The sequence below is a fragment of the Dipodomys ordii genome, unplaced genomic scaffold, assembly GCF_000151885.1.
Source record: "Dipodomys ordii isolate 6190 unplaced genomic scaffold, Dord_2.0 Scaffold16, whole genome shotgun sequence".
Classification (NCBI taxonomy): Eukaryota; Metazoa; Chordata; class Mammalia; order Rodentia; family Heteromyidae; genus Dipodomys; species Dipodomys ordii.
The window spans coordinates 4,090,914-4,105,046 of NW_012267232.1; the positions used below are offsets into that span (position 1 = coordinate 4,090,914).

The following is a 14,133-nucleotide window of genomic DNA, read 5'->3' on the forward strand; positions in this document are numbered from 1 at the left end:
AGCTCAAGGTGAGCGCTCTACCACTTGAGCTACAGCGCCACTTCCGGTTTTCTGGTGGTTTATTGGAGATAGGAGTCTCACGGTCTCTCCTGCCCAGGCTGGCTTTGAACAGCGATCCTCAGATCTCAGCCTCCTGAGTGGCTAGGATTACAGGTGTGAGCCACCAGCGCCCGGCCTGCCTGGGTGTTTTGAACTGCAATCCTCAGATCTCAGCCTCCTGGGTAGCTAGGATTACAGCCATGAACCCCCGGTGCCTGGCTAGTCTTATTTTCTTATTAATTACTCTTCCAATTCTATCTAAATAATGGAATACTAAATTCTGATTTTCATTGCTATTTTTTATTATTGTACTATATATCATGGTAACTGTAGCAGTTAAATAGAATGTTGATTAAGAACTGATGTTTTTGGAAGAGAAATGGTATAACAGGAAGGTTACTCTTCCAAAGCTGCCTTTGATTTGTTACTGGTAGAGGTTATCCTGTAATTCTCAGTTTTATGTTACAGTACTTTATTCTATCCAGTTCTGTGCTATGCCCTAGATCATTAGAGGAAGCTACTTTGACTTTTCCAATACTATTTGAAGACTGGCTTGTCTCTTGTAGAAGAGATTATTAGCCTATAGAGAATTAATCTCCTCTATAAGTACTATATTACTTTTAGTCAGATATCAAAGCTTATTCTTGACAGCTGTCAAATTAGGTGATTAATTAGAACATAGGTAAAATTTTGAACAGCTTTTATAGGATTATAAAACTTAAGTGAAAAATGTCATTGAGAGGCTAGATCCCAAGGGATATGGTCCCCCATTCCCCAAGTGCTGCTGAGAAATGGAGGGGGAAAATCCTAAAATTTAAATAAGGCAACCAATTACTGTGCTTGCTTTGGAAGCACATATTCTGAAATTGGGCCAATATAGAGGTTAGCATGGTCTCTGTATAAGGATGACTTAAAAATTGGTGAATGGTATATAAAAAATAAAAACAAAAATGAGATGAAAAAATAATTAAAAAGCAACGAGGCTGGTACTTCATTCCTTCAACCCTAGCTATTCAGGAAACTGAGATCTGAGGATCAAGGGTGGAAGCCAGCACAGGTAGACAAACCTAAAAGATTTTTATCTACAATTAACCAGCAAAAGTCAGAGCTGGAGTCATGGATCAAGTGATAGAGCACTAACACTGAGATTGAAAAAGCTGAGCAAGAAAAAGAGGCACTGGTTTCAAATCCCAATACAGACAATCACAAGCATCCCCCACCCAAAACAAAAACAAGAGCAAAAACAAAACCACTCACTAGCAACCTGGCTAAAATGATTCAAGATGTAAGTAGGCGTTACTATTCAAATCACTATAGGGATCATATTCTGTAGTCCTTATTTACACATATGTGTGTATATAAACATGTTCTTACCTGATTTTTGTCAGCGCCAAGTATTATCGTATTTCCATCTTTACTAATTTAGGTAAAATGTGGTTTATCTTCTTGCTTTAATTTGCCATTTTTGTTACTAGGAAGACTGTACAATTTTTGGCTGTTATTACCATTTGCAGTTTCCTCTTCCCTGTTCATTTTGTTTAAACCCTTTAAATGAACACTTTCAGTATTTTATTCAGTTCATGAGCTTTTTATAATGCTTAGGAGATTATCTCTCTGCAGTGTTTGCAATATACATTTTACCCAGTTTGTTGTTTGTGTTTTGCTTTTAGAGATTTTGTGTTTGTATATTCCAACTTATTACTTATTCTTTTGTCACCTTTAGTAAAGAAAAAAAGCCTAGGACTGGGAAGGTGGCTCAGTGGTAGAGTTCTTGCCTTGCATGCCTGAGGCTCTGGGTTCGATTCCCCAGCACCACATAAGAAAAAAAGAAAAAAAGCCGGAAGTGGTGCTGTGGCTCAAGTGGTAGAGCTGAAGAGCTGAGGGACAGTGCCCAGGCCCAGAGTTCAGGCCCCATGACCGGACCCAAAAAAAGCACAAAAAACAAAAACAAAACAAAAAGAAAAAAGAAGAAAGAAAAAAAAGCCTATATAGTATAATGTTCACCATCTCTTCAGCAATTGTGTACATGAATTTTTTTTGGTCAGTTGTGGGGCTTGGCTGTCCCTCAGCTCTTCAGCTCAAGGCTAGTCCTTTACCACTTGAGCCACAGCGCCACTTGCAGTTTTCTGATGGTTAATTGGAGATAAGAGTCTCACAGACTTTCCTGCTTGGGCTGGCTTTGAACTGTGATCCTCAGATCTCTTGCCTCCTGAGTAGCTAGGTTTACAGGCATGAGCCACCAGTGCCCGACATGAATTTTTACATCATAATAACTTTAAAGAATATTTCAAATAAGCATTTTCAATGTATTATGTTCTATTTTCTTGTCATTTACTAGTTTACATTATTTTTACCATAGTAACTGGTTATATATGTGTGTGTGTATATATATATATATATATATATATATATATATATATATATATATATAAATCGAGGCATTATTGTACATTTTTATTGAGGTGGTAAATTGGTGCATAACAATCATTCTACAAATCCTTGTCTCATTTAGTTCCTTCTTTAGAATATATGTAGATTTATTTGTGCCAGTCCTGTGGCTTGAACTCAGGGCCTTAGCATTGTCTCTGAGCTGTTTTGCTCAAGGCTTTAGTGCTCTACCACTTGAGCCACAGCACCACTTCTGATTATGTTGGTAGTTAATTGGAGATAAGTCTCATGGACTTTCCTGCCCGAACTGGCTTTGAACTGTGATCCTCAGATCTTTAGTACTTTTAAAAGCAGAATTATTAGATCTAAGTATAATATCTGTGATTATAACTATAAATTATATCTGATTTTAACATTTTCCTAAATTATTCCCTTTGAAGTAGTGAATGGCGTGAATACTACAAGCTGTTTACAAATATTATACCTTCAGTACCACTTTATAATTTTAAAAAACTATGATCTAGACTAGATATTTTCCTTTGAGTGTGTGTGTGTGTGTGTGTTTTAGTACTGGGTTTTGAGCTCGGGGCCTTAACCACTTCCTTGGCTTTTTTGATCAAGGCTTACACTCTACTACTTGAGCCACATTGCTACCTCCAGCTTGTTGGTGGTTAATTGAAGATAAAAGTCTCATAAATTTTCCTGTTCAGGCTAGCGTTGAACTGTGATCCTCAGATCTCAGCCTCCTGAGTAGCTATATCCTGCTATTTTCCCATTTTTGATAGATTTACTGTGAAACTTTGAAACTGTTTTTTTTTTTTTGTAGTGAAGGGGATTGAACTCAGGATTATATTATATTATATTAGGCATTGCTCTATCACTGAGCTACATCCTTGGCTGAAATTCTATATTTTGATGTCATGTAAAATACTTTATCCAAAAAATTATGTGGTTAGGGTTACCTCAGCCAATGCTTAAGCTTGAAGTCTGACTAACAGAGTTATACTTAACTGAATCTACAACAAGAGTTTTCTTCCTTTGAAGAAATTGGCAGGTATGTTTTGGACCTTTAGTTTAAACAGCCTTTAAAACATTGGAGAGTTTTATCATGCTTAAAACATTTGAAAAGCTGGGTATTGGTGGCTCATGCCTGGAATCCTAGCTACTCAGGAGGCTGAGATCTGAGAACCATGGTTCAAAGCCAGCTTGGGCAAGAAAGTCTGTGAGACTCTTATCTCCAATAAACCACTCAGAAAACTGGAAGTGGCGCTGTGGCTCAAGTGGTAGAGGACTAGCCTTGAGCTGAAGAGCTGAGGGATAGCACCCAGGCCCAGAGTTCAAGCCCCACAACTGACCAAAAAAAAAAAAAAAGAAAAATGTTATGATTGCATTTCTTTACTATCTTGTTATTTTTCTTTTAAAAAATTATTATTATAAAGGTGATGTACAGAGAGGTTACAGTTATTCTTTTTTTTAATTTCAGAGAACACTTTTTACAGCTGGTTAGAAGGTAATTTACGTATTTTTCATTTTTAAAGTCATAATGTTAATTATAAGATTCACCTATGAAATTTTATTTCCAACTCATTGATTTTTTTTAAAGGGCTTTGTGTAGAAAAAAGAGCATTCTACAGACTCATATCTGGCCTACATGCAAGCATCAATGTGCATTTGAGTGCAAGATATCTCTTACAAGGTATGTCCCATTGATTTTCCTTCCCATGCTTATTTTCAGAATTTGCTTGGTATTACTTGAATGGGAAAGACAGACGTGGGAGAATATTAGGCAATCAAAAGCCAGGTAGTAATCAGGGATGTGGAAATCTGAGTATAATTGTCAACTCTCTCTACCTTCTTTAAGAAATCTCTAAAAATTACACACTTTGAAAATATTTTTCTGCTTTGTTGTAAGAATTAAAAATAGCTCCATTTTGGTTATTTGTTAGGTATTATTGTTTTGTTTTGTTTTGTTTTTTGGGTCTGGTCGGTTGTGGGGCCTGAACTCTGGGCCTGGGCACTGTCCCTCAGCTCTTCAGCTCAAGGCTAGCGCTCTACCACTTGAGCCACAGCGCCACTTCCGGCTTTTTCTTTTTGCTTATGTGGTGCTGAGGAATCGAACCCAGGGCCTCATGCATGCAAGGCAAGCGCTCTACCACTGAGCCACCTTCCCAGCCCCCTAGAACTCTCTTTTTCATCAAGTCATAGCTTTTCTCATTCTTCCTGTTCTAAATTAGATTGTTAGTCTCTTAATTGGCCGAACACATTCAAATCAAATTGACTTGTGGTTATCATTCTATGGCTTTTTTGTAGGGGATTAAGATTTTTTTTTTAAACTCAGTGAAAACAGTGGTATAGATCATTTCCATTATAAGAAAAAGAGAAAGGAAGAAAAGAAAGCTCTTTTTTGCTTATTTTTAATGTTGTGACTTCTTTTTTGGAAAAAAAAAAGCAGCAGAAAAGCTTTCCTTAACAGAAAGCATGGCCATGTGTAGGCATATATGTATCTTTAATGCCTAATTTCAATATCCAAAATCAGGAAAATGCTGAAAATGAACAATTCCTCCTTATGTTTAGCACAGATTCATTTAGTGTAAAGATTCATGTGCTTAACTGAAGAAATGTCTGTGTCTCTTTCGCTCTTTTTCTCTCTGTTTTTTCATCTTCTTTCTCCCCTTCCCCTCCCCTCTTTTTCTGGTGATGCTTGGTCTGAATGCCAGGCAAGTGCTCTATCACTGAATTCACCCCTAGCCCCACAGTCTTAGTTTAAATTATTGATATTAACTATTATTGCTGCCTAGAAACTATTCTTTATTTTCAGAGCTCCTAAACAACCTTTTCATCTCTTTCTTGTTGTTTTCTGACATGTTTGATTGAACAGCACTACTCTAGACCTTGCCGGAGTAATATTCAATATATATATATGTGTGTGTATAGTGCATGTAGTGGATGACTTTAGATGACTGAAATTCTCAGGTCCAAAGTACCTTAAGCGTCAGGGCTCTTGGATGAAGTCTTGTAGACTTAGATCTTGTAGACTTCCCCCTGTTTATTTATCTATCTTTCACAAAGAACTTTTGGCCTTGAATTATGTATGTAAGATAAAACTAAGTTTGTAATATACAGCATTTTTTTTTTTTTTTACTTAGGTGTGTAGAGTTAGGAAAAATATAGTTTTTTTTTTTTTTTTTTGCTGGTCATGGGGCCTGAACTCTGGGCCTGGGCGCTGTCCCTCAGCTCTTCAGATCAAGGCTAGTGCTCTACCACTGGAGTCACAGCGCCACTTCTGGCTTTTTCTGTTTATGTGGTACTGAGGAATCGAACACAGGGCCTCATGCTTGCAAGGCATGCACTCTACCGCTGAGCTACCTTTCCAGCCCAAGTTAGGAAAAATATAGTTATACTTAGAGTTTTCTTTTGGGTAGCATGAACTGAGAGTAAATAATTGTTTAGTGAGTTGTATGCTCAGTTAAAAGAGGAGGTATAGTTAAAAAAGTATAACATAAGGAATAAGTAATGTACATAGTGGCAGGTAATATGTAGAAGGTATTTTATAAGTCTTAATTAGAAATTTGAGCTTTTGTCATGTGGTAATAAATGGATCTAGTAACACTTTTTTTAAGTTTAAGAGATAAATTGACATAATTAAAATGATAAGATAGCAAATATTTATCTCTAATTTGGTAGAATGTTAAAAATGTCAATCATTTCTTGGTTAGTTTTGTGTTTTGGAGTACTGGATACTGGACATTATTGATATGCTTTAGAAATGGGAGTTTAAAAGATGCATTATACATTTTCTGCATTGTGACATTTGCTTCCTTTACTATTAGTTGGAATAAATAATTATCCCTAACGTAGATAATTTCATGAATATTGTTTTTATAAGTTTTTTTTTTAAACTCAGGGCCTTGTACATGGTAGGCAGGTTCTACATATGAGTCACTGCACTTAAAACTTGTATTTTTTATTATCTTTAAGTAGTTGTACAAATGGCTACAACTTAACAGGTCAGTTTATGATCAATGTCACCTCTTCCATATTCTCCCCATCTCTCTCAGCGCACCCATCCCCTTAATTTTTGTACTCATTGTTTTTGAGATAGGACCTCACTTTCTGCATGAGCTCAGACCTGAAGCCTGTTTCAGGCTTCCTGTGAGATCGTGACAGGTGTCTATCACTGTACAGGTGTACACAGGTCTACACTGGTTTATTTTCATTGAGATGAAATTTCTCAGACTTTTCTGCCCAGGCTGGCCTCATACTAAATCCTCCCAATCTCAGCCTCCCTATTAGCTGGGATGACGGGTGAACCACAAAGGCAGCCTAGCTATTGACTTTTGCTAGATATTTTAGTTGCCGCTTCTGCATTAGGCATAGTTGTTTTTTAGATGCTGTTATTGTGCTGCTTGTAGAAGCATCTTTTCTAATTTATGTTTCTAATGCCATGTGGCTTGGAATAAAAATAACTAAGCTCAGTTTTTTTTGTCTTTGTTCCTTCATAATAAAAAGTAAATTCTGTTGAGAGCATGATGGAATTGTTTTTTTAAGTGCTTAGGATCAAACCCAGAGCCTCATATGTGATAGGCAAGTGTTGTACCACTGAGCTATAATCCCGGTCTCTCCTAGAGACTGACTACCTTTATCCTCAGAGTTGTTTATCTCCTTTGATTCCTTTGAGGCTACTTTTGCCACTTCCTCATCATTTATTTGTTCATTTTATCAAATGTAGATACATAAGATATTATTGTAATAATAAAATAATTCTCCAGAGCCACTGGAGGGCACTAGGGGCTATTTTTTTGTTTTGTTTTAAAGTTTTAACAGAAAAATTATGAATAGGTAGCAGGACCTGCATGCAGCCCAAGGCCTCTGCTTCTAGTGCCCATGCTTCTAATTACTCTACTAAGTTGTGCATTTAGGTTGCCTTCTAGTTTCCCCTTTTATACATAATGATAGCACAAAAATCATATGCCAGTAGCTTTTATGTAATTGGTACTGTATCTTTTTGTTGTTGTTGTTGTTTTTTAGTCTTAGGGCTTTAATTCAGGGCCTGAGCCCTGTCCCTGAGCTTTTATGCTCAGGGCTAGCACTCTACCACTTTGACCCACAGCTCCACTTCTGGTTTTGGGGAGGTTTATTGGAGACAGGAATTTCATGGACTTTCTTGCCTGGGCTGGCTTTGAACCATGATCCTAAGATCTCAGACTCCTGTGTAGCAAGGATTACAGTTGTGAGCTGGTACTGTATCTTCAGGACAGTTTGGTAAAAGATCTTGATGCTGTTCATCTAAGATGAAAGTGTTGGGTAACAAGTAGTATATAACATTGTTTTGTTAGTTATCTCAGTTACTGATGAAGGGCTGTATTCATGTAGGGAGGGAAATATATGTTGTATCATTGTAAGGTCACTAATGAGAATTGAATTACAGGCTTCTTATTTTCCTTTTCCTATTTCTAAAATCAGGATTCTTTTGTGATCAGTCTGTACAGTTTATTTCTCTCTTTTCCTTTTTTTCAGAAAAGTTACTTTAAGTTAGGGATTCAAGTCCCTGAGTTCAAACCCCAGAAAGCCCCCCCCTCCCCAAATTGGTTTAAAATGCTTCATCTGTTGCTTCATTGTGGTGACTTAAAAATCAATGGCATATAGCCTTGTTTACTTGTAGTTCTAGGTAAATGAAAGTAAGAAAGATTCATGCCACATTTTATTTTATAGACATACAGTCCCCTGATGCTGAATATGTAGATTTGCTCCTCAATCCTGAGCGCTACACGGGTTACAAGGGACCGGACGCTTGGAAGATATGGAATGTCATCTATGAAGAAAATTGTTTTAAGTATGTATTGCTTTCTTTTAGATATTCTGTAGTAGGTGGTACTTTGTCCTTATAGACAAACAAAATCACAATAGGAAATTTAAAGTTGCAAATTAGGTATACATTGTTGCAAGATGTTTTTGCACATAGAAACTTATCAATTTAGTAATCTAGTTCCCTTCTGGGAAAACATATTGACATGAGTTTCAATATGCATTTCTTCCTCAAAAAACTTAGAGTAGAGCTAGACCTTTATGGGAATATTGTAGGTGCTAAATAAATGTTCTAGAATAGATAGCAGAATCCCAGTTTATAGATGATGTAACTAGAGTCAGGGAGCTTTACTTCAGTGGCAAGAGCTTATAGTTATTGGCAGGATATAGGGTCAGATACTTTTGATTCTCTTTATGGTGCTTTCTACTCTCTTTACTTACTTTGATTTCATTTCTAAGAACAATTACAAGATTTCATTTGGAGACTTACTACTATGCTTACTGTGTTACCTGTATTACATTTTCTTTCCTAATTCTTACAATAATCCTGTTATAGTTCTCTCTGTTTTACAGATGGAGAATCTATCTGACATTTAGAGAGGTTAAGCAATTTGTTCAATGTTAAAGATGTAATAAGTAGAAAAAGTCACTCTGTCCTTTTTTTTTTTTGGTGGTGGGGGGATGTTGTGCCAGTATGTGGGCTTGTGGTTATTTGGAGATAAGAGTCTTATGGAGTGTTCTGCCCAGGCTGGCTTTCAACCTCCATCCTCAGATCTGTTTCCTGAGTAGCTAGGATTACAGATATGCAGGTTTGAGCCACCAGCGCCTTGCTCACTCTGTACTCTTAGCAATTATCATGGAAGAGGTCAGGGTGACTACTGGGAGACTGAGAAATGTTTCAAGTTCTTCATTTGTAATCCTAGAGACTCTAAACAATGTGCTAATTGGTTTATGGGAAAAAAGGGTAGTGTGTGTATGTGAGAGAGAGAGAGTGAGCTCTCAGAAAGCAAAGGCAATCTGGAAAAAATCTTTGCAGTTCTCAAATGTAGAGTTAACACATTCTGCTTTTTTTTTTTTTTGGTCAGTCGTGGTACCTGAACTCTGGGCCTGGGCGCTGTCTCTCAGCTCTTCAGCTCAAGGCTAGAGCTCTAACACTTGAGCCACAGCACCACTTTTGGCTTTTTCTGCTTATGTAGTGCTGAGGAATCGAACCCAGGGCCTCATGCATGCAAGGCAAACACTCTACCACTGAGCTACCTTCCCAGCCCCACATTCTACTTTTTATAAGTCACCTATAGACATTAGATTGCTATTATGTATACACCAATAAAATACCAGACTTGAGCCAGGTGCTGGTACCTCACACATGTAATCCTAGCTACTCTGGAGGTTGAGATCTGTCGTGGTTTGAAGCAGCCTGGGAACAAAAATCTTAGAGACTCTTATCTCCAATAAATGACCCAGAAAAAGCTGGAAGTGGCGCTGTGGTTCAAGTGATAGAGCATATGCCTTGAACACAAAGAGGCTTAGTTAGGGACAGCACTCAGGCCCTGAGTTCAAGTCCCAGGACCAGGACTGGAGGGAAGGGGGTGGGAGGAGACACAAACAAAAAAACCCTGTCATTTATGCTGACTCTGAATGGCTTAAACTCAGGGCCTCAGCCTGTCCTTTAGTTTAGTTTAGTTTTTTGTTTTTTTTTTTGCTCAAAGCTGGTACTCTACCACTTGAACTACAACTCTACTTCTGGCTTTTTTTTTTTTTTGTGGTGTTTAATTGGAGATAAGAATCTCATAGACTTTTCAAACTGAAATCCTGTGATCTCAGCATCCTCAGAATTTAAGGTTCTAGATATGAGCCACCAGCATCTGGCAAGACTTTGTATTGAATGAAAAATTTCTTTAGTTTGGAAAGTGAAAAGTTTTTATTACTAACTTCTGTATGTATTATTTAAATTTTCTTGATGGTTAGGAAAGTTTGGCTTACTGACAAGAGTTGAAAGTTGTTTTTTTTTTTGCTTGTTTTTAATGTTGCAAATAGTCTAGACAGCATTCATAGTTTTATAGTCATTTCCTTCTTAATATCCCGATTCCCATCATATTTCCAGCAATATAAATGATGTATGAGGTCTTATATTTTGAAAGATGGCTTACATATCTTTTTCTCAAAATATCTCAAATTGTGCAACTTTTGAAATTTAAGTGATGGACATTAAAATAATATACTTACTAATAAGAAAATGAATACATATTGATTTTGGAATTAAAAAAGCTCTTTAGCTGCATATTAAACTTCTGGCTGGTTTTTTTTTTTTCCTTTTCAAAAAAGCCCTTTCATTTGTTTGGTGCCAGGGTTTACACAAGTAATCCTAGCTATGTGAAAGGCTGGGATCAGGAGGATCACTGTTCAAGGCCAGTCTTTTCTCAACTTAGTACCTGGGTGTAGTGGCGTGTGCCTGTTGTACCAGCTGCAGGGAGGCTTACATATTGTGGATCACAGTACAGATCAGCCCAGGCAGAAGAATTTGTAAGATTCCAGCACAACAAAAAGAAGCTGGGTGTGGTGGCATGTGCCTCTTTATTACCTTAGCTATGATAAGAATCCTAAAACAGGTAGATCTTAGTTCAGGTGTGTTCCAGGGTGGGAAGCAAGGCTTATCTCTTAAAAGTAACCATTCCAATGCCGAATGCTGACGGTTTATGCCTGTAATCCTAACTACGCAGGGGGCTGAGATCTGAAGATTGTGTTGAAGCCAGCCCAGGTAGAAAAGTCATTAAGACTCTTTATCTCTAATTCATTACTCAGAAAAAGCCAGAAGTGACTCAAATACCAGTGGCTCACACCTGTAATACTGGCTACTGAAGAGGTTAAGGTCCGGAGGATCATGATTTGAAGCCAGCCCTGGCTGAAAAGTCCTTGTAAACTCTTACCTCCAGTTAATCACCAGAAAACTGGAAAGGGTGCTCAAAGTGGTAGAATGCTAGCCTTGAGTGAAAAAAAGCTCAGGGATAGGGCTCAGGTGAGTTCAAGACAGATGACTGACCAAAAAAAGAAAAAGAAAAAGCCAGAAGTGGTAGTTTGGCTCAAGTGGTAGGTTACTAGCTTTTAACAAAAGACTCAGAAATAGCATCTAGGTCATGAGTTCCAGCCCCAGGACCAGCACACACACACAAAAGTACGCAGTGCAAAATGGAGCTGAGGCATCATTCAGGAGCAGAGCACCTGTCTCCTGTCCAGCTATTGTGAAGCTCTTGAGTTTAAACCCTAGTACTAACCAAAACAAACAAGTAATACCATCTTGTATGTGAATTGTAACAAGCTTGATATCCAGAGGGCAAACTGATGCATTTGTTACCCAAGTGGGAAATATTCTACTCTCAATTTTCCCACTGTTTAATTTTAGTGCTTGTATTGGGTATTTTTATTTGTCCTTCAATTAGGAGAGTACTTTGTACCATACATAAATGTACCTACACATAAATATGATCTATAAAATCATTGGTCACTTGGAGAAGTGCTTGACTAAAACTTTTTCTGCCCTCATTTGAAGAAGTGATTAGGAAATACCTTGATGCCTACTATAATGAGGAAACATCAGGAATTATTAGAACAAGTTATTAGAACAAGTTACAGCCAATAATTTCTCTAAAGGAATTTGAGAAACTTAAATATTTCATAATCTCAGTAAAACAATTTGATAATCATTAAATGACTTTTGGAGATACTTAAATAATTGTAATGTGATTGATAACATACTTAAGCTTTATAAAATATTCTTGGTTTTTTAATCAAATGAGTGAATTATAGATATATATTTATAGTTCAGAAAGTTATCTGACATAAGTTTTAGAAATGACATGTCTTACAGTTTACAATTTTGTTTTCCTTGTGTTGATGATTTTTATTTATTTATTTATTTTTGTTGCTAGTTCTGGGTACTCTTGGCCTACTATGTACTGTCCCTGAGCTATTTTGTTCAAGGCTAGCACTCTACCAAATTGAGCCACAGCTCCACTTCTGGCTTCATTAGTGATTGATTGTAGATAGAGTTTCACAGACTTTCCTCCTGGAGTTGCCTTTGAATGGTGATCCTCAGATCGCAGCCTCCTGAGAAGCTAGTTACATGTGTGAGTCACTGGTGCCCAGTTTGTGTTATTACTTTGAATAATATTTCTCCAAATGTCCACAAATTTATGATTCACTTACTTCAGAACAGAAGTATGTATTGTTAACAGAATTCACATAATGTATTTGAAGGAGATTCCATCATCCATCTGCTAGATTTTATAAGCGATGCTGTGATTGTATAATATTGAAGTTTATTCCAATTATTTTACTTGGTCTACAAATTGGTTTATATTGTTAGATTGAGGACTGCCTTACGGAAGTTAAAATTATAACCCAGTGTCTTTGTTCTTAGGCCACAGACAATTAAAAGGCCCTTAAATCCTTTGGCTGCCAGTCAAGGTGAGTTGTTTATTTGCACTGCTGAATTGTTTATCAGTGAACTTCAGTTAAAGGGAAGAAAAAGAGGCAGGCAAGACAAATGGCAAGCTGAGGCCTAAAATCCGTTGTCCTGTGTGACTGCTGAATTCAAACCCTAGCATTGCCAAAAAAGAAAAAAAAAAGTTCTTTCTTTCCTAATCTAAAAAAGATAAGTTTGCCAGCATTTACCTGGCATGATGTATTCCCATCATTTTATTGATTGTATGAGATCATCTTTTCAAGTAAATATTACAAATGAAAACCTTACACATTTGCTAAAAGCACATCAACCGTTTTATAAGTATACATTATCCCTTTTATGCTTCACTTATTTTTCAGATAAGATCTTAGTTTTACTTTATTAAATGCTTTATGCCCTGGCTGGCTTGGACCATGATTTTCCTATTTTTCTTTCCTAGGGTTACTAGGATGACAGGTATGCAATTCCATGTCCATTAAAAAAAAAAAAAGATTGAGATGGGCTCTTCTGACTATAGGCCCAGACTGGTCTTGGAACATGATCTTGCAGATCATCGTGGTATGAGCCACTATACCCAGCAAGAAAGATCATTGTTTTTTTTTTTGTTGTTGTTGTTGTTATTGGTAGTGGGGCCTGAACTCTGGGCCTGGGCACTGTCCCACAGTTCTTCAGCTCAAGGCTAGTGCTCTACCACTTGATCCTCAGTGCCACTTCTGGCTTTTTCTGCTTATGTGGTGCTGAGGAATCGAACCCAGGGCCTCATGCATGCAAGCACTCTACCACTGAGCCACCTTCCCAGCCCCAGAAAGATCATCTTTAAACAAGACTTTTGGATTTTTATCTCATCACATATCATACATGGTAACTCAGTGGAGGCTATTGATCTAGTATCAGATGAAGTGCAAATTCATAGATAAGTGATCTTTACTATGAACTTACATTATTATTTGATTGACAAACCACTTTCTTCCTTTAAACATAATTGGAAACAATTTGAATGTTTATCATTAGGGAACTGGTTAAATGATGTGTAGAAACATGGTAGAATATACTCACAATAAATATTGCTGTTACTGGGTGTTGGTGACCTACATTTGTAATCCTAGCTATTCAAGAGGCTGAGAAGATCTTGGTTGGAAGCCTGTTGAGGCAGAAAAAAATCTATCAAAACTACCTCCAATTAACCAACAGAATACCAGATTAGAGATGGGTTGAAGTGTAAAGAGTACCAGCAGTGAACAGTGAAGCTTGAGCAAGAGCTTGAGGCCCTAACTTCAAGCTACAACACACATACACAAAATACTGCTGTGAATTCACTTAAATAAACAGTGATCAACAGTGTACTGAGGAAATGTAGCAGGTATCATACAATATACATATTTATATGTATATACATAGACATATGTATATACATAGACACACACACACACACACACACA

The 14,133-nt window shown here is 37.2% G+C and overlaps 1 protein-coding gene across 1 annotated transcript in view; it reads left to right on the plus strand.

The window, feature by feature from the left end:
• Window positions 1–14,133, plus strand: part of Ero1a (endoplasmic reticulum oxidoreductase alpha) — a 41,418-nt gene that overhangs the window by 17,968 nt on the left and 9,317 nt on the right. Inside the window, exons 7-12 of the mRNA XM_013012334.1 lie at window positions 8,140–8,260; window positions 12,650–12,703; window positions 13,066–13,094; window positions 13,277–13,301; window positions 13,821–13,837; window positions 13,927–13,935. Coding sequence (XP_012867788.1) covers window positions 8,140–8,260; window positions 12,650–12,703; window positions 13,066–13,094; window positions 13,277–13,301; window positions 13,821–13,837; window positions 13,927–13,935 — 255 coding nt within the window. The remainder of the gene's footprint in view (window positions 1–8,139; window positions 8,261–12,649; window positions 12,704–13,065; window positions 13,095–13,276; window positions 13,302–13,820; window positions 13,838–13,926; window positions 13,936–14,133) is intronic.